This window comes from Acartia tonsa, chromosome 1, assembly GCF_053477335.1.
Source record: "Acartia tonsa isolate MP-2025a chromosome 1, ASM5347733v1, whole genome shotgun sequence".
Taxonomy (NCBI): Eukaryota; Metazoa; Arthropoda; class Copepoda; order Calanoida; family Acartiidae; genus Acartia; species Acartia tonsa.
Window position 1 is genome coordinate 9,336,359 of NC_137260.1, and position 26,434 is coordinate 9,362,792.

The 26,434-nt window shown below is 33.1% G+C and overlaps 2 protein-coding genes across 2 annotated transcripts; both read right to left on the bottom strand.

Annotated features, from left to right (window-relative positions):
- Positions 1–2: 2 nt before the first annotated feature.
- LOC145312527 (protein farnesyltransferase/geranylgeranyltransferase type-1 subunit alpha-like) lies at positions 3–7,221 on the bottom strand. The gene is made up of 11 exons (XM_080151785.1): positions 7,160–7,221; positions 6,777–6,848; positions 6,132–6,175; positions 3,998–4,123; positions 3,676–3,766; positions 2,981–3,039; positions 2,516–2,572; positions 1,958–2,035; positions 1,675–1,819; positions 995–1,132; positions 3–643 (listed from the first exon to the last, which is right to left on the bottom strand). The coding sequence occupies exons 1-11, from the start codon at positions 7,199–7,201 to the stop codon at positions 476–478; spliced, it is 1,020 nt and encodes a 339-aa protein (XP_080007911.1). The 5' UTR covers positions 7,202–7,221; the 3' UTR covers positions 3–475.
- On the bottom strand, positions 7,201–26,298 carry LOC145312505 (U2 snRNP-associated SURP motif-containing protein). The gene is made up of 18 exons (XM_080151765.1): positions 25,768–26,298; positions 25,085–25,233; positions 21,007–21,230; positions 15,686–16,521; positions 15,333–15,388; positions 14,846–14,975; positions 14,292–14,360; positions 13,112–13,208; positions 12,685–12,792; positions 12,166–12,285; positions 11,790–11,895; positions 11,212–11,323; positions 10,746–10,878; positions 10,215–10,322; positions 9,894–10,000; positions 9,282–9,441; positions 8,111–8,249; positions 7,201–7,808 (listed from the first exon to the last, which is right to left on the bottom strand). Exons 1-18 carry the CDS (start codon positions 25,851–25,853, stop codon positions 7,603–7,605), a joined length of 2,946 nt encoding a protein of 981 aa, XP_080007891.1. The 5' UTR covers positions 25,854–26,298; the 3' UTR covers positions 7,201–7,602.
- Between the last annotated feature and the right edge of the window lie 136 nt (positions 26,299–26,434).

The window sequence follows — 26,434 nt, forward strand, 5'->3', positions numbered from 1 at the left end:
CATTCAGTGGTTTACTTTATTTTATCAGTATAAGATGACATCATGGAATCACAGAATATAAAGCTTTTAAAAAAGAAAATACATAATAAAATTATTCCAAAAACAAGGCATCGAAATAGTGTTGGTAATAAATACAACAATAATAATATCTTGTTTCACAAAATAACTCTTGCATACCTAGATAACTTTTAAGCATATAAATGAGTATCAATGTAAAACATTGTTTTGAGTTTAACAAACAAAACATTAGAAACACATATTAAAGGGATATTTCCACGAAAAGGATTTAACAGTATAGAACATAGTTGATAAAAAATAATTTGATGAATTTAGGTATTTAGTTAAGTCTTTAATTATATTTTTTAACAATTTATTACATATACATAAACTAAAAACTCTTTTTAAATGAAAACCTTTTCATGGGACTTCCACATTATCAACAATTTCACATTAAAATCGACAATCATTCTTGTATTCATCCCCCTATTGAATGTTTTTTCTTTGCAGACTGAAGAATAAATTTCCAATAATTATGGCGGATTTTATCACAATTGTTGGCCAGGAGATTACACAGCTTCTCTAGTTTGTCTATTATAGCCTGGTTCGAACCATTGTCCCCTGAGGAATTTGCTTCATCAAGGTCCTACGACGATAATAAATCTATTAGATGATAAAATTTTTGAGTCAACATATTTAACTAATCCTCATACTAAAGTAACAAGATGTCTGTGTGTTTGTCTGTGAGTATGTTTGTACCGCAGGATAAATTAACAAGGTTAAAAATAAAAACAGAAAATGTAATGGGGGAGGAAGGGAGGGGTTTTGAAAAATCGGCCCACCCCTTTATTTAAATTTAAAAAAGAAAAAAAAATGTTGGGGGTCATTTTTTTCTAAAGGCGATTTCTCTTGGGGAGATGCTAAATTATAAAGTAGAACCATATCGGTTCAGCGGTTATCGAGATCCTTCGGTTACTTCCATATAAGGATGGTGTACCTGTTGTAAAGAATCAACTATGTATCCCAGCATGTAGGGTGAAGTTTCTCCTGACTCGTATTTACTCTCACACCAGCTGCGGATTTCTGATTTCAGCTCACTTTTCAATTCTTCGTTCTCACATTGGTTTAATACTCCCTGAAGAGTAAAACTCAAATAAAAACAATAGTTTAATGTGTATAATATCTCTCTGCCCGTGTGAACTTTAAGATCTCTATAAGTATTACACTACTCCCCAAAGTTTTATAAAAACGTTTTCTTATTCGATGGAATGAGAAGTGGAAAAAAGAGATCTGGTAGAATCCGTAAAGGTGTGTGTTTTAAGGCTTAAAAATAGTAGTAGAACGATAATATTCACTAAATATGTGTATTTCGACAAAATTTTTTTTATAAAAAGTTAACATAAATTTTTATTGTTCTACTACTGTTTTTATCTTTTAACACATAACCTTTACGGATTTTACCCAAAACCTACCCCTCTCTTTATGTTAACTTTTTAAAAAAATTTTGTCTATAGTTCTTTTCAATAAGAAATACACATATTTAGTGAATATTATCGTTCTACTACTATTTTTAAGCCTTAAAACACACACCTTTACGGATTCTACCAGAAACCTACCCCTCTCTTTCATTTTGTCAGAATCCCGGTCCCTTCGCCACATACATAACAAAATGCTCACCCTAAGATAATTCCACGAGCTTTCGTTCTTGACCACCTTCTTTATCTTGTCCATAGCGTAGTTGACCTCGCTTCTCACCACCTCCTTCGTCCACCCACTGCTCTGGCTTATCACAAAGAATCTCTGATTCCACGCAGAGTTATTTCTATTACAAAATTTGTTTTAATTAAGACTTTAATTCATGAAAATTTGTCTGTAATAAGATGCTATACATAAAAGTTTAATGGAAATACTTTTCTTTCAATAAAAATTCCTTTTCTGCATTTCTAAAAAGAAATGTTACCTAATATCGACAGCTATAAGATCTTGTACATAATCTAGTTCTTTGTCCCACAACTTGAAAGTTTGTAGCACCCATTGTCTGTGTGTTTGTACAGTTCAATCATGCCCGCGTACAGATAACAGAGTAAAAGGATAGAGGATGCAGGGATTAAATACGTCTATGTTCACGGGGTAAGGACACTATGCCAACTTTCAATTGGAACTTAGAATATAAGCCAATAGCGTCGGAAATATTAACACAGCCAAGTCGCTAGAAAAGAGCAGAAAACAATTTGTTAGATGACGAAAAAGGTCCCCACCACTTTAACCAGATAGTTGTCTGGGTTATACATCTTATATACTTATACATTTATAGTCCAAATAATAATGAAAAGTAATATTTAAAAGCTAACAAAGCCTGAATTTCACAGAAGAATTTAGGGGAAAATATTTCATTTAAAGGTGCTTTCATTCAATGGGCTTTCTTTCCAGTGCAAGTTGATGTGTTGCTAAAATTGCAGTTCTGATAACTTAAATATAATAATCAAATATAATTTTGCTGACATGAAGGACAGCCTGCCTGTGTTGCCACGCGTGATAATTCTTCTGGTCGGCTGATAATATCATTTCTGTGAACCTAATATAATACAATATAAAAATAGTTATTTATCACATCGTATTATGGACAGATTTCCGCGGATATTAAAATAAAACCAGTTTTGTTAGCCGCGAGGGGCCAAATGCCAAGAGGCCCGGACTAACAAAAATGGTATTAATTTCATGATTTTTATTTTAATATTCGTGGAAAATTGTTTGTAATACGAAGCTCTATTAATTAATCGGTCTCGAATCCTTACAGGAAAATTCATTATCCATCTACATATCAATTCGCGCCAATTAAATCAGACATAGATTTAATAAGTAGTTAACATTAAAGAGTTGCTTCTTCTTCGGGCCAAAATTTGAATGAAATATAATTCATTGGGATAATTAATAATTTTAAAACCTCTTGTAATTAAATTGACAAAAAAGTAATTTTATTTACCTTAGTTCTGTGCTTGGATCTTGAGCCCATTCTATCAGCGCTCTTCTGTGTTGCCAAACCTAAATATTTTATTTAGCTACAATAAATGAGACAGGTCGTCTTTACATCAATATTTTTTTACATTATTATAGATAATTCAATTGAATTTGCAAAAATTAAATTTGGAGGATGATATACCTATTACTTTATATACAACTAGCGGCTACACCCCTTGACGCCTCTAGTGGCACTTTAAATGTTTTTTTAATACTTAAAATATGTCTATTGCGTTAGACGTTTATGTTTGCGTTGAATTCTCTTTCTAAAATCGAGAACGTAAAAAAAATTTCAATTTTTTTTAAAAATTTCTCTTGGGAGGGTGGCAGTACCCTCCTCAAAAATAGTTAAAAACCTTCCCGGGACCTATGAGAATCTACCCTGTTAAGGAGAACCCGATCGGTTCAGCGGTTAGCGAGATCCTTCGGTACAGACACACATACAAACAGACAAACATCCTGTTACTTTAGTATAAGGACTAGCGGTTACGCCCCTAGAGGCCTCTTTTTTTAAGAGGGATTGACCACCCTGTAAATGAGAACCATATCGGTTCAGCGGTTAGAGAGATCCTTCGGAACAAAAAAAACAGACACACAAACAACCTGTTACTTTCTTATAAGGATCGTTCATATTAAAGAATTTTGAAAATTTGAAATTACCTGGTAATTCTTGGGATGTTCTTCAATCATTTCACGGCAGTATTTCATCTCTTTCTTGAGGTCACTCTTTAATGCTTTTAATACTTCTCGTCTAAACATAAATTTTCAGGTATAAAGGTTTCCTTCAACATATTTTTGCTGCATATTTTTAGAAATATTAATAGCAGGTAATAGGTTTAGCCAATTTCGGGTAATTTTATTCATCAATTCCGATGTATATTTAAAAGTTGTAAAAAGACAACAAAAAATATAATATCCAAGTATATAATATTATATCCATTTAGATAGGTTTAGATATGTATAAAATGACTTTAATTTTTACCTGTAATACCAAACAGTGTAGTTAGCTGGATTTTGATCTAAAGCATCCACAGTCAGTTGTAACACACGTTCACTTTTCTCCCCAGATTTTAGCACAGCACGGAAATAATCATATACATCCTTAAACCTGTTATCAAAGATTTATTTTTTTAAATTTAGTTTTTATTCATCTATGCCTATGCCCTGCAAGGGGGCCTAAACAATACGGGTGCCCTAACCCTGCTGGGTTACTCAGTACCAAAATATAACCTAACGTAATCTGAGATAAAGCAATATAAAAAAATAAAGGGGGTTTGTGTGCTCAACAAGGCAAGTGTAGGGGGTTGAGCTAAATTTTTACAGCGCGGCTACTGTACAACTACCTAGTGTTTCTCCGTTAGATAATCCCTATATTATCAATCTTAATCCACGTTTTTAGTAGCGAAGCTACTCCGTCAGTCAGTCCGTAACGCTATGGGGGAAGTGGGATTTACTCAGCTCCTATAAAAGATAGAATGCTGAAATTTTTTGACAACATTCCTATTAATAAGGAGCACAATTAACTATAAAACATTAATGGTGGTCGGACCGCTTCTTAGCAGGTTTTAGGCTATTTTTGTATTTTTCACATTTTTCTCCATATCTTTGGTGTTTATGGTCCGATTTCCAAAAATTTTTTTAGTTATAGAAATCAAAATTAAATTTCCTGTATTTTAAAGAAAACAACTATGACGCTAAGACTACCTTTAAACAGGTTTTAGGCTATTTTTGTATTTTTCACATTTTTCTCCATATCTTTGGTGTTTATGGTCCGATTTCCAAAAAAGTTTCAGTTATAGATATCAAAATTAAATTTCCTGTCGTTTAAAGAAAACAACCATAACAGTCAGACTGCCTTTATGCAGGTTTTTGGCTATTTTTAATTTTTTCCTTATTTTTCCATTTCTCTTATGTACATTAGCCTGTCCCGGATTTTAAAAATTTTGTTAAAATTTTTGCCCCCAGCCATAATATAGTTGATTTATGCAAAATATTGACCCTTGCAAAATATTTTTTCTGTAATGCAAAAATTGCGATGGTACAAGCACTGCAAAGTTTTTAAAATTTGCAAAAAAGACCTGTTTTTAAAGCTCTTGTACCATCTCAATTTTAAAGATTTTTACAAAATTTCAATTCTAGTGTGTCTATATAAACCTGAAATTTACCAAAAAAAATGGGGACAGTCTCAATTCTAACATATAACGGAAGAAGGTGTAGCAAGTAATTTTCCAAAGTAAAAATTGCCAGATTTCATACATAAATAATGGGGTTGGGCTGGAATCGATAGAAACAGATATCCGGCTGATTCATAATTCTGGATATCAAGTATTTAGGGTTATATTGACACACTAGAATTGAAATTTCGTAAAAATCTTTAAAATTGAGATGGTACAAACTTTTTAAAATCTGCAAAAAGACCGTTTTTAAAGCTTTTGTTTCATCTCAATTTTAAAGATTTTTATGAAATTTCAATTCTAGTGTGTCAATATAAACCTAAATACTTGATATCCAGAATTATAGATCAGCCGGATATCTGTATCCATCCAATCCGGCCTAACCCTATTATTTGTGTATGAAATCTGGCAATTTTTAATTTGAAAGATTACTTGCTACACCTTTGTCCTTCATATGTTAGAATTGAGACTGCCCCCATTTTTTTGGTAAATTTCAGGTTTATTTTGACACACTAGAATTGAAATTTTTTTAAAATCTTTAAAATTGAGATGGTACAAGAGCTTTAAAAACAGGCCTTTTTGCAAATTTTAAAAACTTTGCAGTGCTTGTACCATCGCAATTTTTGCATTACAGAAAAAATATTTTGCATGAGTCACTATTTTGCATAAATCAACCATATTATGGCTGGGGGCAAAAATTTTAACAAAATTTTTCTAAAACGGGACAGGGTAATGTACATGTCCGATTTTCCAAATTTGGTAAGTTCAGGAGATAAAAATTAAATTTCCTGTCGTTTTAAGAAAACAACCGTATTCCCATCCATGAATTTTTTGGCTTCGCTACTTTTGGATGTTGTCATCCTTGTTTTTTAAATAATCAAAAAGAGGAACTTTTTAAGAATAACAATAGCGTAGCATTTTTAGTAAGTAGTTTGTTCGTACCTGTCACTGTATGCTATTCTTACAACTGGATTTGCTCCATCGTCCTATTTCAACAAGATCAGTTAAATTTTTCACAATATTTTAACAGAATTAGAATTACTTTCTAGTAGTTAATACGATAGTAGCGTGTATGTAATAATGGGATTATCAAATATAAAGTAATTTGCATCTAATATCTTAAACCTTTCAAAGGCGGTTTGGGTAATGGTTGAAGACTATGTGATATCATGACAGGGGAAAAGAATTTAGTAAATTTATGTTGCTTACATGGGCTTAATTTATTGGGTCAGTTCGTTCATCCAGTAGGAAGTAGAGGGGATGGGGTGAGTAAAGGGGATAGAAAGGGGGGTGTATTATTTTAGCCAGTTACATGTTCACCTCCATAATATAGTGTAAGATCAGGGTAATAATAAATCCATTATTGCGATAGTTGTTTCAATGATGATACATAAAATTACCCCTTCTTTAGATAAAAAATTAGTGGTTGAAATGTTTAAACACTAAACTTAATGAAACAATCTATCAAAATCCACTCAAGTCCCCAAAGTTATAAAGCCGACGAATAAGAAAAAGTTCCTATAAAACTTTGAAGACTAGTGTAATGAATAGCCGATTACCCCCCCCCCTCTCTGGCTTGAAAAATACCTGTGGTATAGGGGTGACATCACTCCATTCCGGCCTGTCCCTGTAGAAAACCCACTCCCCGGATTCATCAAGTCCTTTTTTAATATAATAAATTGATACAGAAACAAAGATAGGTACCTATTATTTATCTTTATCCTATAGGTAGGTTTAAAATTGTAAACTTTTAAAAATCCAGCAATATCAATGACTTTTTAAATTATACTGTACTACACTAAAACATTTTTATAATTTTGACCTATTTCTAGTTTCTTCAAATTTCTTAGGAGGGAGAGGACAACGAAAATCAAATCAATATTAATGCTTATGTTATACATCATATGTTAAATCATACATCCATGCACCTATGAACGTTTTCGGACTTGTTTTAATATCAATTTATCCCTTCCTGGTTCCTCGCTAGAAGATCTAGCCCCAGACTCCGTCATTTCTGCAAGTAAACACGACAACAAAATTAATTAGGTTCTCATTTCATTTCATTAGGTAGTACACTGTGCTACAGTATAAAGGAAGGATTCAAAATATCAAAAATTCAATGAGTTTTTACTGTGTTACTCTTCCAACTTTCATAGTTTCTAGCACAATGTGATTCAATTCTATTGATACAACAAAAAATAATTTCAACACAGATTTGTATTTTAATATCTAAAATAAAACTTAAAAAATAATTGCATGTATTAAAATCAATATATAACCAGATTATATAGATTTTTTTTTGTAAATCTATAAATTTACAAATGAATAATATATAAACAATGTATTAACATATTTAATGTATGAGAAAATGTGTGTATGGATTTTCTGGGAGTTTAACAAAGGTACAAAAAAATCAACGACGCTTCTTTTTGGACTTCTTCTGAGATCTTGATCGTGACCTCTTGGACCGCTTCGGGCTTCTGCTAGACCGGTCCCTCTTTCGCCGCCCGTCTGGACTGCCACTGCCACTTCGGTCTCGGGACCGCTTTTTGTTTTTGCTCTTGTTACCGCCGCGTGACCGTGACCGGGAACGACCTCTGTTGTTACGGTCATCAGAACCTAAAGGAAAAAACATGTTTAGGATTTATTAACTTAAATTAATTCTGGTTCATAATTAAATACTTTTCTGCTGTTTTTAATTCCCTCCAAAATTGAATGCTGTAATTGTTAAAAATGGAAATGTAATAATACACCATTAAAATTATATTGCTAAATTGACTGAAATACTGGTACTATATCCTTTCTAAATAATGAAACCTTTTTACTTTACATAACCTTTATCTTATACAATGCAAAGTCAAATATTCAAACATTATATATGTAGTAATAAAAAGGACTTTCCTAAGTAAACACTTAGTTACCTGATGAGGAGCTACGCTCACGCTTTCTTTTCTTTTTCTTGCTGCTCCTCGATGATTTACTGTCGCTGTCCTCTGAATCTCTGTTGTGATGGTCTCTGTCGGTTGTACTACTTGTATTATTTCTGTGGTTATTACTTGTCTAAATAGATTAAGATAGATAGATTGTATATTGTATGACACATATATTTGTTGTACTACTTGTGGTATTTCTGTGGTTATTACTGTTACTCAACTAAATAGATAGATAGATTGTATGACACATATATTTGTTGTACTACTTGTATTATTTCTGTGGTTATTACTTGTCTAAATTGATAGATAGATAGATTGTATATTGTATGACACATATATTTGTTGTACTACTTGTGGTATTTCTCTAATTGTTACTGTTACTCGACTAAATAGATAGATAGATAGTATGACATATATTTGTTGTACTACTTGTGGTATTTCTGTGGTTATTACTTGTCTAAATAGATAGATAGATAGATTGTATGACACATATATTTGTTGTACTAATTGTGGTATTTCTGTGGTTATTACTTGTCTAAATAGATAGATAGATAGATTGTATGACACATATATTTGTTGTACTACTTGTGGTATTTCTGTGGTTATTACTGTTACTCGACTAAATAGATAGATAGATAGATTGTATGACACATATATTTGTTGTACTACTTGTGGTATTTCTGTGGTTATTACTGTTACTCGACTAAATAGATAGATAGATAGATTGTATGACACATATATTTGTTGTACTACTTGTGGTATTTCTGTGGTTATTACTGTTACTCGACTAAATAGATAGATAGATAGATTGTATGACACATATATTTGTTGTACTACTTGTGGTATTTCTGGGGTTATTACTGTTACTAGACTAAATAGATAGATATAGATATATAAATATAATATATATTGATAGAAAGCAAGATAAATAGATAATAAGATGGATTTATATTACATAGATAGTATGACACATACATACAATATGACCCATAAAAAGTAGCGTATGTCCTTGTTCTCTATACATTTTTACACAAGAAAGAAAATAAATAATTCCAAGAATGTGTCGACGGAGAATATTAAGGGCTGTAGTAGGGCCTCTGTTTTATGCCAAGTCAATATCCCTAATCTAGTCCTAGCTAAGGTTATTAAAATGACTTACATTAGAGACTGGTGTAGATGGTGCCGTTTGGTCAAGCGCCTTGCGTAGCAACTTCTTCCTATAGTGCTCCACCTGCTCGGCAATTGACCAGCCTGATTTGATTCCCTTGTCCCCGGTCTCAAGCTCGTCCTGGTACGCCATCACCTTCACCTCAATGTCCCTAAAACAATAACATAATTTAGGATCCCCGCAAAAAAATAAAATAAAAAAAAGGTAACATGCTATCAATTTATCCAAATTTCATCATTTTCAAGTTGAATTAAATTGCTTAATTACGGCAATAAATATATTTTTACTTGGATATTTGGCCAGATTTTCATTTACTAAGTTAAAATAACGATACCCCCCCCAAATCCATCCCCTCCCATTCACTGTATGAACAATTTGACAAATAAATGAGGTCCATATTAGCAAGCTAAATTGACGGCAAATTTTCCCCCGTCAATATATCCACGTGTATCCCTCATCCATTATTACGGCCCTTGTGACAATGATATAATACCTCGATTGTTTTGTCTGTCCATAACCAAAAGTAACGTATTTATGAAACTTTTAAAAAATTGTTTTGGAGGACTCGAACCCATGCCTTGCTAAAGAGAAAAGTTCATTTACCTTAAAATTTGTCTTCTCTCTTCCGCCGCCTTCATGTCTAGTTCGCTGGCAGTATCTCTTCGCTCTAGGGGAACTCCGTCCAAATCGTCATCAGAATCATCGCTTCCCTATATTATTAATATCACTAGTGGCAGGTCAGGTAGGGAAGGGCCACTGGACAATAAATTACACTGATATCCAAATTATTACAACAATTTAAAAGTTGGAAATTTGCTTACTGCTTCTAAAAGTTTGATTTTAGTTTTGAAGAATCTCTTTGTTATGTACATTTTATTTCACATATCGAATTTCACTTTTCAGATTAGCTTAAAAAATAAATACCTTTTCCCATTTGCTAGCAACAGAACCCATCAAAGCTTTCCTAGCCTTCACTAGCTCGTCATTTTCCTCTCTGTCCCATTTGGATGTTGTCACAGCCTGCGCTTTCACCTACACATTTATGATATTAAACAAGAATGACAACATCCATAAGTAGCGAAGCTAAAAAGCATTCTGACCGACATGGATGATTTAGAGTTGATAGTGCTCCTTAATGATGGGAATGTTGTCAAAAAGTTTCAGCCTTCTATCTTTTATAGGAGCCGAGAAATATGTCTGACGGACAACTAAGTATTGCAAGTAATTATAAATATTAAATATACAATCCAGATAAATATCTGTATCCAGGGTTTTCGTCTAACAAAATGCTTTTTTCTCTTTTCTTTCTCTTTTATCTGCTATGACTGGCACATGACTGTACAATAACAGTAAAGTCTATTATTATTATGACTCATAACTATGCACAGTTAGAACTAACTGAAAGAGTTAGACAATCAAAGGGTTGGCTTTTTGTTGGCCAATTACACTTTTTACCTGTTCCGGATCAACCGTTTCCCACTTGCTCTTGATGAATGCTCCGGCCGGTGGAGCCGGAGCCGAAATACTGGAACTCATGCCTCCGTCCAAAGGTTTGCCATCCGCACTATCTTCACTGTCACTTCCAGGACTAGGGAATACAACACAATTAGTTTAAGTAAAACCTGGAACACATCTTAGGTAATAACTTTGTCTATTAAAATAATTCACTACATTATATACCAGTCAGGGATTTAAAGGGATAAGACAATGACCGAAAAATCGATGTACATCCATGATGAATATACACAAAATTACCCCTTCTGTAGATTTAAATTAGTGGTTGAAACGTTTGAACACTCAACTTTATGAGCCAACCAATCAAAATCAAGAAAGTTGTTAAGCCAAAGAATAAGAAAACGGTATTATAATACTTTTCACCTCTCTCTCCCTGTATACCAGTAGTTTTAAAAAATGAACTTACCCCATTCCTGAAATACCCGGAAGTCCTTTAGAGCCGCCCTTAGCCGCCAGGGTAGCGGCTGCGTCCAGTGGCAATCCATCCACATCATCATCAGAAGCCTCTGATTCTTTACCTAGAGTACAAAGGGGTGTAAACATGAAAAGGCATCGAGGAAATAAAACATTTGCAGAAATAATTTGTCTACATGACAGCTTAATGACTAAAAATAAATTCTTTTACTGTTTAACCACACTAAGTTAGATGAAAAACGGCTAAGATATGCTAAGTTTAAATTATTTTCCAGTATGACTTCGAAACCGATTAATATCTGCTGGATAGGAACCGGTTTTCAGCCATGCTGAAAAAATCATGTATAGCATCGTATTACAGACAACTTTCTACGAATATTAAAATGAAAAATCATAATTTTTTTTGCAGGGCCAACAAATCTGATTTTAATCTTATAATTTTTCATTTTGTATCCGTGGAAAGCCGTTTATAATACGATGCGATAAATAACTTATCTATTTTTTTAAAGAATAATTATGTCTCAATTTTTACTGCTTTGTTCGAATTTCAACATTTTTATATTTTTTTACCTGCCGCTTCCGCCGCTTCATCTCCCTCGTCATCAGCGCCGCCAACAAGACCAAGAAACAGGTTTTGGCATTTGATCAAGAAATCCATCGGATACAGATGCCAATCCTAAAATATTAAAGATTTGAAGTAACACAGGGACAATGATTATATAATATAAAATAGTATTTGTCTTAAAAAACGAGTTAGCCAATTAACTGTTACTTTAAAGGGAATCTTCGTAAATGTCATAAGGTAGTCTTTGGCGAGTCACCTTTGAGAAAAAGACAGAACCGTCCTAAGTACTTGCCTGAGAGCCTCTGAAGTATAAAATATTTCATATATGGCGAAGCAAAGCTACCATATATGTAAGTATTATTAAAGAATAAATAGCTATACCTCCCAAGCGCTGAAAACAGACATAACCCTCTGTTTGAACGCCTCTGCCTGACGCCGCTCTGACTCAGGCATATTCTTAAAAGTTTTGTGCAAATCCACAAAAACTTCTGGTAACCTTGCCTAAATATAAATATTAGTCTCACTTCACCTAAAGAAAACTGGTTAAGAAATATTTATAAATTTTATTATTACCTGAAATTTGTCTAATTTTTTTTAGTAAAAAAAAGCTAATAATCCTAAATAAATTCCTTATAAAGAGAATATTGATTAAAATTCACAATAAGACGTAACAAAACTGTAAAATAATAGGAAAGGTAAAAAAAAATTTAACATTTGTCAAAATCGGTCAACAAATAAGTAAATGTCTTACAGCATGTTGTAATTATGTAGAGTAGTTGAGTGCCTAAAATGACTTAAAAAGTTTTCAAAGAGCTTCCTTATGAGAACTTAAAGTATTATTAGAGAAGCGATGCTGTTTCAAATCTAGCTTTAATATGTTAGAAATAAATAAAAAGTCACCTGAAATGCTGTGCGGTAGAAGGACACGTTGGGCACCCCCTTCACAGTACAGTTGTGCAGTATATCCGATATTAAGAACAATCTGGCGATCTTTTTAACGATCGGGGTCTGAAGTAGATGGATAAATGAGATACAGTGAACTGGGTTAAATTCGGGCGGCAGCTGTGTTTTTGGTTTTATGTCACAGTTTTATTGCCATAGGCAGCTTGCTGTGCTAAGCAGCGTCTTTATATACTCTTCCCAAGGCATTAGTTGCCAGTTAAAATTGGCAAACTGCCGTAAACAGCTGTTATTGCCAGGAAAATGCGGCAAACAATTGAAAATTGTTGCGCGCAAAATGCCGCAACATTTTTTTGAGTTGCCAAAAAAAATGCGGCAAAGTGGAGTTGGTACATTTTAGAATGAACATTGAATGTGAATCTCTCACCTCTTGAATGGACAGTGACTCCACCAGACACTCGACCACCTCCTCTGCGCACTCTGCCGTCTCGATGCACCACACCATCGACTCAGCAATCGAGTTCCTAAATATAATGGTTAGGTTTGTTTCTGATAGCATATTATGGGGCATCTTAATTCCGTCCAAATTTTAATGCTTTTTTTTATTCATTAGCAAATTTTTTTTTCAATAAAAAACATTGAAATAAACCTCTGGTTTGCACTGATAAAGATATACCAGTTTTAATATTAATCTGCTTAGTTTAATAATCTATATTCTTCACATCTTTTAACCTAACAACAATTTTTCGTTAATAATAACATAATCAGCAACTTAGTGGATTAAAATTTAAAATTGTATTGTTAACAGAATACTGATCTAAAATAAGCAGTCGGTTTTCCTTAAAGTGCCTAGTCGACAACATAAAACCCCTACCTGATTTTAAAATAAATTGAATCTATGGGATTAGGGGGAGGTTTTTTAAAGTGTTCGATAGGCACTTTGAAGGAAAGTACAATAAATAAATCGAGTATTTATGTAATAATGGTTAAATTAATATTTGTATGTTTTGTATTTCCTGTCAATTGATGAATCCAAGAACTCCAGTCCCACATTTTCAGTTTTCATTTAATACAAACATTTCATAATTAAAACTTTAGATTTCTAATTTTTACTTCTTGATTTTTAGTAAAAATATTATTTAATCTAATATTTGAAAGGGTTTATTGTTGACAGGCATATTTTTAATGAAAAAAAGACCAAGGGCCTATTAAACTATTATAATTTCAACTTAGTCTAAGATAAGTCAGGGATTTAAGGGATAAGACAATGGATGATAAAGTTGTATAAATCCCCCACGATGATATAAAATATGACCCCTAATGTACATTAAAATCATTGGTTGAAAAATTTGGACACTAATAGTTTAAGACCAAATAAAACTTCAATATAACTTATAAGTACCCAAAGTTTTGTGAGCCAACGAATAAAATTACTTTGTTATAAAACTCTGGGTATAGAGGTGTAATAATCAGTCTAATGGCAATGACCCCTCCCTTCCGTACAAATAACTGTAAATCCCATACCTATATAAAAATATTTTTAAATTATTTTTAAATGATTGTATCTCATTCCTCTACATGAAAACACACGAGAATAAAGATCCTACCTGTCGGGCATGAGTGCGCGAAGCGTTGCTTCTAGACTGTCCCTTTGGTCGTCAGTCAAGGGCTTTTTGCCTGTTAAGTTTACGCTTGATACTTAAATCTACATTTTAATACTGGAAAGATTTCCCAAAAATTCATAATTTCTTTTGCTGTTAAACTACCTACTTTTAAATTGCTTGCTGGATTTCTATCAACCCACTTTCTTTATTTTATACCTATTGGTTTTACAAAAAAAAGTTAACCCCAATTTTCATTATAAAAAAATATTTTTCTTTACCCAGGGGCTACCAATCAGGCAATTGATTCCATTTGAATTAAACGAAACTATTTTTTTTTGGCGTAGAACTTGTTTTTGATGTAGCTCAAGGGAAGTGGGTAAAAAGGGGAGGGGGGGAAATAAGGGAAGCAGGTTGTAAGGAAATTGTCACTTTGAGTTGTTTGTCTGAATCACATTCCCTATTCCCTGAAATCACCAAAAATTCTATTAGTACATATTCACGGATTCACAGCCGATGTGTTAATTTAAATAAAATGCAAGATTTAAGTATCCTCCGTCCCTGGCAATATGACAACCGGTATTTTGGGTTTAATTTTCTCCTCCTCATCCCTGTCATTGCTTTTGGAGCGTCGCTCAAGCTCGGGGTCTATACTTGCACCCTCCTCGTTCAAGATTTCTCGCGGCATTCCTTAATAAGTTAATTTATTTAAAATAAAATAACAAAATAGATATAGAATACGTGGATATTTTGACACTGGAAAATTTGTCATCAATTTAGGTTGCTAATATGGTCAGTTCGTTCATCCAGTATGAGGGAGGGGATGGAGTAAAAGGGGTGGATGGAGGGGCGTCGATATTTTATTAATATAAAAAGTTTCCAAAATATTATCATTTCACAATAAAAATTTTTAGAGTAATTAGAGAATAATAATTTTAGGCAGACTGTTGAATTATGTTAATGTCTAACAAAATAAATAAATAATTAAATTTTTTTAATAGATAAGGGACAAAAAATATAGTAAGACCGAAAGAAAATTATTTTTACCTGACGTAAAAACGTTGGGAATAGGCGGCCTCCAGATAGATCCATGTTTGAACATTCTGATCAATTTCATGTATTTTTATTTATGAACATTCAAATCTGTATCATTTAGCTTCAAAGCTATAAAAAAGCTTGATTCTAGAGAGTTGCTAGAGTTTAATGAAAACCAAGGAGTACATTATATGATTAGAATTGAATCAAATAGAGAATTAGTTCATAATTTGAAAAAAAAATAATTTTTTACCTACTGGAAAATAGTTTACAAATATGAAACACATATGCTTCCAATTTAAAATTAAACAGTTAATGCCATCTTTATAGTAACAGTAGACAAAGGAAAATAAGAATACACATCCCTAAAATCTTCACGACGCCAGTTATCCTTTGTATCACCCTGCAGGATGGAATACAGCCTCCATCTGTAGTAGATATGCTCGGGAGACTGATTCTCAAACAAAAACTTGAACATAGGATTGTTGAGCTCACGATTCATGATGGTGGCCTCAAATATTGGCCCCTCCCTGACGACAAACTCGACCATACGGTTGATCAGACACAGCTGGGTTCTGTCCGTGGGGATGACAACTTTGATCACAGACTTCTGCAACATTTCGCCGTACTTCCGCTTGCCACTCGAATCCTCTGGTATGTCGCAAGGGCGCGGATTATTGTTGCTTATAGCTTTAAGGCCCCAACGCTTCGCGTCGGTCCCGCGGGGCTGGCAGTTAAATGGTAACCCCGATTGGGGCGGCGGTGAAATATACTTTAGTAGAGCAGGCGGGATGTAGATTGGCTGAATGGGTAGGCCGACCGGCTTGCCCCAGCTCATTCGCATCTCCATGCCATAATATGATTTTCCCAACATTGCTGCCATTGCACGTTCACCGTCAGCGCGTGACATAAACGCCACGAAACCGCAATTTTTGCCGCGAGACCGTTCCTCGTCCGTGCGCGGATACATAATTTTAACGCTGGCCAGAGGTCCGAATCGGCCGAACATTTGAGTTAGTTCGCCTTCTGAAAATTGTGTAGCAACGTTGGAGAGATAAATATTAGTACTGGAGGGATCACCGTCCACATCCACAGAATCCAAAACTCCGCCAGGCGGAATGTCCAGAAGGGATTTACCGGGTATAGGGGCGCCACCCGCCTTTATCATTGCCTTGTATTTCTGTCTCTCTTCTCGTTCGACCTAAATATTTTGTTGGTGAAAATAAAGGTATGAGACAGATAAACAGAATAATAATAATAATAAATACAAATACAAAGATGACAACTTTTTGAATATCAAGGAACCATTTTATTTCTACAAAACTTTAATAAATCCTCGTGTAAGGTTTGAAATCAAAATGACGATTATATATAACATTTCTAGATTAACGATTAAACCTATCCAATACAGATCAACGGACGGACATTCAAAAAAATTAGAAAAGCTTGCTCTTTAAAACCTCTCAAAAGAGGACTATCCACGAACAAGAGCACGTGATTCTAAGTACCTTCCAGCATTGATCCTGAGTATTTTCTATCAGAATATAATAGGTCACTATCAATAATTAATATATTGACGAGAAAATTTGTGTTTCATCACTTGAAAAAAAGTTGAAGAAAAGTAAAAAAATGTCCACCATTTTTCGTTAAAATTATATCAAACGTTTTGTTGAGTTCAGGGTGTCTTTAATTGTCCTGTCCATGTTGTTAAATGATAAAAATTAAAAAAAGTCAAAAGCACATTTACTAGGGTCAAGCGGGGCATTAACCGGTAAGGGGCATTACCGGTAATTTTTTACCCACCTTCAGAAAATGACATTTATCTCCATGTTCTAATCGACTGACAGAAAAAAACATAAAACCAAATTTGTTCCTTATTAAATTGCCTACAAAAAAGTATTAAATGAAATTTTTGTGAGGTGAATCTTAAGGGTACTTTTTGGGTCTCAAAGTTGGACGAAAATTTTTTTTTTCCAGAAATTTTTTCACCTAGGTGTATAAAGATCGACCTACACAAAAATTGGTAAGACCTAGAACTGATCCGTAAAAACCTTTTGAACTAAGAATTGCCCGCTCTTTCCAAATCCGTTGAGAGCTTAAATGTAGAGTTTATATTTTTTTCAAAAATGACCAAAGTTCGCGCGGGGTATTTTTCGGTAACGTCGAAAAAAAATTCAAATTCGATTTTTAAGATCAATTTTCAGGTTTTCTTTGATAAAATCTAAAATTTAATATGGGCTTTTTAAGAATTAGGCCAAAAAGTGAATAGAACAGGTGTTTTTTATATAAAAAAATTTAAATTTTATTTTTCAAGAAAATTTTTGTGAAAAAAAAATCGAAATTTCTCGTCTGTTAAAAAAAATAATTTTTGACATAGAAGGAATAGTCCGATCTTTATTAAATTTTTTGTGGATAATCCCTATAACCTATACTAATTATGATTATTTATGTTTGACTGGCCGTTTGGCCGTTTTTCATCGATTTTTTTTAGGTTGAAAAGACGTTACCCACAATGCCCCACCATGGGGCATTTATCGGTAATTTCTTTGAGTCCAATTATGACAAACTTCTAAAAGTCCTAGGATAACGTCCTATTAGGACCTGATAGTACTTTCCGTAAGCTTTCTAATGGTCTTGGTCCCATTTAAAAATATTAATATTTACCCCATTTTTTTTTCAAAAAACCGAAAAAATTACCGGTTATGCCCCGCCTCACCCTATATTTTATTTATATTGTTCTTTATCAATACCAAACTGTATTGATGTCTTTTATCTATACTTATCTCTGTATTTGAACTAAAGAGATTATGCATTTTTCATTCAATTGATTTTTGTTTTCAGCAAACTGATTTTTTTGATTGTTGAATAAAAAAACCTTTGATTTATTCAAAAAATGACTTTCAAATTGTAATTCTTACTAATTATTGGTATTAGATCGATAAAAGAATTTACTCATTGGTTAAATTTAATCAATATAATTGAATTGATTGTTTCAAATTACTTACCAATAATGGAATCTAAAAATCCCATGTCAAAACTTTGATTAATCAGAAAACTTAGAAATCTCCTGAGATTAAATGAATTGCTATTATCTAATAATGGATGAGTACTGCTATTTTACCAACCTTACTTATTCCATGAATTCAATTGGAAAATTGTTTACCTACACAAATGTTAAATTGTGAAATTCCTTCTGATTATACAAACCTGGATTTATCAGAAGACCTGAAATCATCTATACATGCTATTTCTTAGGATTACATATTTATTGCCTATTGAAAGCACTCAATTTTTTCTCATCTTTCCCTGGCCCAGTGTTTTGAGAGATTTTAAGGCAATGAGAAAAAATTGAAATTGAAAATATTTTTATTTTATTTTGTTTAATAATGGCAAAAAATCGTAGCTCAATTTTATCCTAATCAAAGAGCAAAAATTTAATGTCCAAAAGTACCTAGTGTACATTCTATGTCACTTATTATTCCATGGCAAAAAAGAACTATTTTTGTACATTTTTATTAAAAACGATATTTTATGTTTAAAATACTAAGAAAAGCATAAGGAAATTTGTGGTAAATTATAGAAAAATAATGCAATAAATATATAAAAATCGTTGCTGTACACTATTGTTTACAAACAAAGAACTGGTTTTGAGTATGTACAACGCCTATATAAGCCAAGGAATACAACAATAGAATCGTAGTCTGAACCAGTAGTCAAAGAGAGAGCTACTAAATATTAAGTCCTTTCGAGTCCAAGAAGGCCAGCTACCAAGAACAAACCTATCCAGAGTGGTAAGTCCCATTCTAAATTGATTTATTATTTTTATTACTCAAATCCATAGAGTAATTAGATTGGATTAAACTAAAGTAAACTTATTGACCTATGCTTTAGTAATTGGATACTACACTTATTTTTTATCAGAATTACTAATTGATAGAAGATTTTCCTAGAGATTAAAAGTGTAAAAGTTTCATAATGTATTGATTTATCATAGCTTCAAATAGTAGGATCAGTTGTCCCAATAGAAGTTATAATAAATTAATTTGTATATTTTTTAGTACACTACTCTTCATTACTTGATTTATTGATTGATTGTACACTGCTGTAAACCCCAGCAAATTGATTGATTGTACATTGCTGTAAACCCCAGCAAATTACTAATTTATTGATTGATTGATTTATTTAATTATTCTAATCTTAAATTCCCTAGCTACAAATTGGAATAATTCATATAGCCTTTTATACATATAATTTATTATTTATTGTATGTTTTTTAGGTTGGATATGTCAAATACTCTTTGACATATTCAATCTATGCTATTAATTCTAGCTGTTTAGGTTCTTTAGCTGATACATTTGATTATAATAGCCTAGCCTAACCTGGAATGAAAAACCTGCCTGCTTGAGCTTGGAAGACTCAATGTCCGGTAATGATTTATATATTTATCTCTTCCTAACTATTTGATTTATTCAAATCTGTTAAGATTTAAAATCATTTGATCCTAATGGAAAATAATTACCATTTTGCTAGTTTAATTCTTAATTGTTACTTTTATTCCATGAAAGACCCTTTGTCTGGACTGGTAAATGTAATATTCTAGAATATATGTTATTTATTTTATCAACCTGAAAGTCATTTGCTGAAAGAATGATTTAAAAACATACAATAAAAACTAGTAAATTTGTTAGTTTTATCCTATTTATTCAAATATCTGAGTTTCTTATTATTTAACATTTTATTGAATTTCTAATATTTCAGTATAACTTCTGTTATGCAACATGAGACTCAAGCTCCTAATTCCTGGTTATTCTTAAATATTTGTTAATGTGTGATTATTTTTATATTTGTAATTATGCACTTGTTGAAATACAAGCTTTAATGTAACCCCAATTGTTCTTTAAAAGGACTCTCCACAGAAAAATCAACTTTGGATTTTTGAAAATCTAACCTGAAATTATTATTCTCTGTTCAATTTTAGGCATTTTTTGTTTTTGTGGCATCGCGATCGAAGCCCTTTGAAATTTTTTACCTCCTTTAAGTGAATCCTCCCGCCATTTAATTTGTGCTGCTTTAGTGATTTTTAGCTTCTATTTTTGCCGCCGTTGCCGCATTCATCGCTCTTCTCCGCCGCTACTTTGCTGTTCATCGCTTTTTAATACATACTCCCCTCTCCCTTGTTCAGAAATTAAATGGAGGCTGGGGGTGTTGTGTATAGAGACGTACGCAATGTATAGCGGAGTAGCGGCGGAGAAGGGCGATGAATGCGGCAACTGCGGCAAAAGATGGTTATATTTGGCGGAGGCGAACACAAAATGGAGGCGGCAGGATTGTCCAGTCAAGGAAGAGGATAAATCGTAGAGCGGCCGGTTGCAATGGAGCAAATGTTCTTTAGCGGCAAACATATATAATATTGAGTGGAGGAAAGTGTAGTATATATTGTTATAGCGGCAGTACAAATAGGCAGCGGACAAAATTTTCAAAGGGCTTCGATCGCGATGCCACAAAAACAAAAAATGCCTAAAATTGAACAGAGAATAATAGTTTCAGGTTAGATTTTCAAAAATCCAAAGTTGATTTTTCTGTGGAGAGTCCTTTTAATGCAAGAGAAAATTATAGAAATTTAAATTAATAAATTGTAACAAAAATCAATGATCAACCAAGCAAAACTCTCAAAACACAACTAACCTGAATTGCCTTCAATTCATCCTTAAAGATTTCCAGGTTACTTTTCTTCTTGGCCTTTTCCTTCCCCTTCTTTCCAGGTTTATCTGGCCGGCTGCTGCCGTAATCATCCGCCTTTTTCGACGCTGCCTCTTCCATTGCCCGCCGTTTGCTTTGAAATGATTCTGCAAGTTCTGCCAGCTTGCTCTGGGGTTTATATATCTCTCCTTTGCCAGAATGATCCTCTCTCCTGTTTTATTTGTGTTTTATACTATATGATATTAAAAACTAGCGGTTTCACCCCTAGCATCTAGGAGCTTTGTATTCGATGGTATAGAGAATAGGGCATAAAAATAGCTTTAAGCCATTCCAAAACTTGTTTTTTTTTTAAAATAGCAGCTGGCAGGATTACAACTTAGAACCTTGATTTTCTTCTACAGAGGAGGGGGGGTGGGGTAATTTTTCTAGGGGTGATTTCCAGACTGGCCAGCCAATTTTGAAAATAAAAAACGTACATAACGTACACAAAAAAAAATACGTTACGTACATAAAAAAGTAAAAAACGTACAAAAAACGTACATTCCTAATAAAAATAAGTTAAATAATTTCCTAGTTACCTATTATCAATACATTTAAGTCTACTAGCAGCTACCTGTAAAGGAGAACCATAGCGAACTGACAGACACAAGATATCCTATTACTCTATTCAAAAGAACTAGCGTCTACGCTCCTAAAGGCCTCTAGGGGCACTTGAGGAGGAGAGAGTTGAATTCAATAAAAAAAGCATGGATGACAACATACATAAGTAGCGAAGCTCAAAAGTTATTTATAGACATCTGGAAAAAAATTAACTTAAAATCGCAATTAAAATTCATTTTTGGGGGGAGGAGGTAGTTTTTTTTCTAAAGTCAATTTCTCTTGGGAGGGTGGATGGTGATACTCTTCCCCAAAATAGTTATAAAACTTCCAAAAACCTATGAGAAGCTATCCTGTTAAGGAGAACCATATCGGTTCCGTGGTTAGCGAGATTCTTTGGTTCAAACAAACAGACATTCTGTTATTATGTACAAAGTATATCCTATTATAAGGACCAGCGACTACGCCCTCAGAGACCTCTAGAGGAACTTGATTAGGGGGGGGGGGGAGTTAAATTCAAAAACCCATTTTTTTATTTAAAAATAAAAAGTAAAAAACAAGGATGACAACATCCTTAAGTAGTGAAGCTCAAAAGTTATGGATGGAAATCTGGGAACTATATAAACTATAGAGTAGTGTCGTAAAAAATAAGCATTTAACTTGTTTAAATGAGGGGCGTCGTAGCTCAGTGGTAACGCACTGAGTTACGGTGATGAGAGTTCGAGTTCTAGTCCCTATGTGGCAACTCGAATTTCTCGGTTGAATACATTCACGCAACTTCCCCTGGTTGTGTAAGAAGGGGATAATTGAGTAAGTTTGGATACTTAATAGTCACGTACATAATATCAGTACTACCCTTATCCCAAGCTCCTCTGCGGAGAGCGTCATTCATTACGGTGACTTAATTTGGGACACCTGCCATACTCGGCGAGGGTGAGGTAATAATGAGTAGCTCTCATGAGATAGCGGGTCAAGTCATAATGTGCTTGAACGTGGAGCTTGATAGCCCTAGTGGCTATACAAAAGTGTCTCAGCCTACTCCATGACTACTTAGGTCCAAACCCTAAGAGACTATGGCTAATCAATCAATCAATCAATCAAATAAATCACAAAACCTTTTAAAAATATATAATAACGTGAAAATCTAGGAATAAATTCAGCCCCCCAACCAATAAGCAAATCTCAATGAAATTTAGTGGAAGTATTAAGAATGAAAACTAATACAATCCCTGAAAATTACAACCGTCTATCAGGAATATGAGTTGTGAAAATCACAAAAACCTATACATCTAGGAATCGATCTAGCACTGCAACAAATAGACAAACCTTAAAGAAACTTTTTGAAAATATGTAGAATGTGAATTTATTTATTCCCTGAAAATTTCAGCCGTCTATCTTGAATAGAAGTCGAGAAAACCATGAAAAAAAGAAAATCTAGGAATAGATCTAGCACCCACCCAAAAGGCAAATCTCAATGAAAATATGTAGAATGTGAACTTATTCAATCAAAAAACAGGAGCCGAGAAAATCACGTTTCTCCGATAGCATAACGGACTGACGACAAAGTGATTATAGAGTAGCTTCGCTAATAATTTTTTTAGTGAGGGAGGGGGAAGTAGACCACCCCCATTTCTGATTTCAATTTTAAAAAGAAAGAAAAAATAGGGGAAGGGTTGTGATTTTTTTCTAAGAGCAGTTTCTCTTGGGAGGGTGGTTGTACCCTCTCCCAGGACCTATGAGAAGCTACCCTGTAAAAGAGAACCATATCGGTTTAGCGGTTAGCGAGAACCTTCGGTACAAATAAACTGACAGAGAGACATACATCCTGTTATTACGTACAAAGTATATTCTATTAAATAAAGTAGTAAGTTTTTTGTCTGATGCTTAAGATTTTCATAACTACTTCACACAGTTACCGAGATGGTTTTAGGCTATTTTTCTACCATTTTGAATACAGGTTCTTGAAGGGATATGGAAAGACAGAGAAAATTCCTACAACCTCACAAAGATCATGTCTGTTCAGCAGTTAGCGAGATTCTTTGTTACAGAAAAAAAAAGGATTTATAGGATAAACATATAATAGGATATAGGGTTATTTTGTCTATTGCTAAAGATCTCAGAAAATACTAGTCTTTAATACAAAGTAAATCAATGCCTGTCTGTCTAAAGCTTAAGATCTTGGTAACCGCTGAACAGATTGGGTTCTAAATTCTAATCTTCAGGGAATATATCTACTAGTCCTGTGGTAGTTTTAGGCTATTTTCTTAGAGTGTGGGAAACCCCCCCCCCCAAAAAAAAAAATCAACCACCCCTCAATTTATTTTTGTAAACTAATGCAAATCAGCGGGGTGGGGGAACCCCCACCGCACCCTGGGGCGAAGCCTAAATGAAAAAAATAATCACAATCTTTCTTTATATTTTTTTTTTGACAAATTTCCAACAAACGATTCTATAAAAGAGGGATACGAAGCCTCTAATCCTAGTAGAAAGTAAAAAGCTTTAAGTGTCCCTCCCCCAAAGAAAATAGCAAAAACCATCACAGGACTATTAGGTATATTCCATGAAGAGTAGAGCACAATAGGTTCAGTGGTTACTGAGATATTAAGCTTCTGATATACAGACGGACAAGCAGACGGACAGACATCATTCTACTTTGCATTATAGATAATATACTATTTTTGTAATACTTTTTATACAAATACAAATAAATATACAAATACTTTTATACTTATATTTGATTCTTATTCTTTAAAAACTGAAGATACCAAAAAATAAGACTTCTTAATCCTACACTGTGCACCATATGATATCTCGGAAAATTTACCCAAGTATATAAAGAATTTGAAAAAAATTATCGTAAAATCTATTAAAGGGGTAGTAGCATGAAATGCATTTAAACTTGAATTTAGTCAACTGCATATCTCTTTCTGTTCAATAGTTTAAACTATATCTATATAGGACATATATTTCAAATCCATAAATTTAAACTGTAAGTTCTAATAACATATATGCATAATTTACATACATATTTTTGTTCTATGAAAATTGAAGATATTATTGAATTTATTTAAATAATACACCTATTGTTTTTGCAAAAATTTTCGTACAAAACATACAAATTACTTTTCTGCTAATATTTGATTCTTATTATTTTTAAAAAAACGTAAAACGTACAAAAATACAAATTTCAAAATACGTTACGTACACATATCAAAATAACGTCCAGAACGTACACAGATTCGATGCGTAACGTACAAAACGTACACTCTGGCCAGTCTGGATTTCTCTTAGGAGGGTTATGGTACACTTCCCTAAAATAGATATAAACCTTCTCGAATCTCAGGACCGAAGAAAAGCGTTTATCGAAATACTTCAGTACACTTAAACATACAGACATCCTGTTACTTTTATGTAAGGATATACTTAAACATAACTGATTTACATAGGTCATAATGCATGAACACATTCCTATTGCCAGCATTGAAGGTGCCGGCCTTCACCCAGGTCTTGCTGATCTTCTGGGACGGACTGTCCTCAAAATGTTCCTCAAATTCTTTGTAAATTGAGTTGATCCGTTCCTCCTCCTCTCGCTTCTTTCTCTTCTCTTCCTCAAGTCTAAAAAGATTACTTTATAATATCTAATATTTACCATCAAAAACGACCAACATGATTTATTCTAAATTAAATTATTTTTAAAAAACAGGACGGTTTGATTACATATTTTTTTTTATCTATAATAACTACTTTCTAAAACACAAACTTAATGAACAGTAAAATACAGATAAAAATCTAAAATTAAATTAAAGCTTAGGTTTAGGACAAAGATTAATTTCCTAGTACAAAATTTAATCTTTCAATTCTTAGGAAAAACTCGACCTATTATTATAAATCTTTTTGTTCATGAATTTCTTTTCAAACAAAAACGTTGAAAGCAGTCTAATCGTTTAAAGTTTTTTTAATTCGGTGGATAATGTTTATACCTAGAGAAGACAATAAAATAAAACAGGGCTCTCATAAGTATCATATTTAATCCTGCCTGTGTACACATGCAAAAGGTTTAGATACCCATGTTTATTTTAAGGTTGTAATATGGCGATTTCAATAAGACTTAAAACTGAAGCTTCAAAAATTTATTGAAATATTTGGTACCTTGAAGTGGCACGTTTGCCCATTGTTCCAATGGCAAAAGCCTGCAGCTTTCGCTCATTTATCTGTTTAGGCGTGAAGCCCGACATTTTTACAACCTGTATCTGTCCAACTTTGCTTTGTATTATACTTGTTATTCTGAAAATATGGCAATGTTAACATTTATTAATTATTATTCATGATCAGCATGTAAATTTTGTACAGTAGTAATAAGCACTAGAAAAATTAGACTAATAGTAATTAACGAAGACTTTCATACTAAAACATATACCTAACTAACTTAGGTATATATGAAAAAAGTTACTATCGTGATTTGGGTGGAAAATTTTGCCTTAAGAAAAATTATTTACCCCCGACTTTTTGGCCAGTCAAAAAAATATCACCATTGTTACACGTATTGTCATCAACAAAGAAAAATATATTAATAGGCTATAGAAAATGTTATGATAGACAGCAATATTAAAACGATAAATAGCTTTCTTCAGATAAAATATTCCCCCCTTAATATAAAAAGCCTACATTATAAATAGGTTAACAATTTATTTTTGATTTTCATGATTTCTTTTTTGGTATGAAGGAATGTTAAATGATTTTGTTGGTTTAAATTACATGATTCTTGCATTTATAACTTCAGTATTTTCCTAATTCTAATTTTAAGAAATGATTTAAA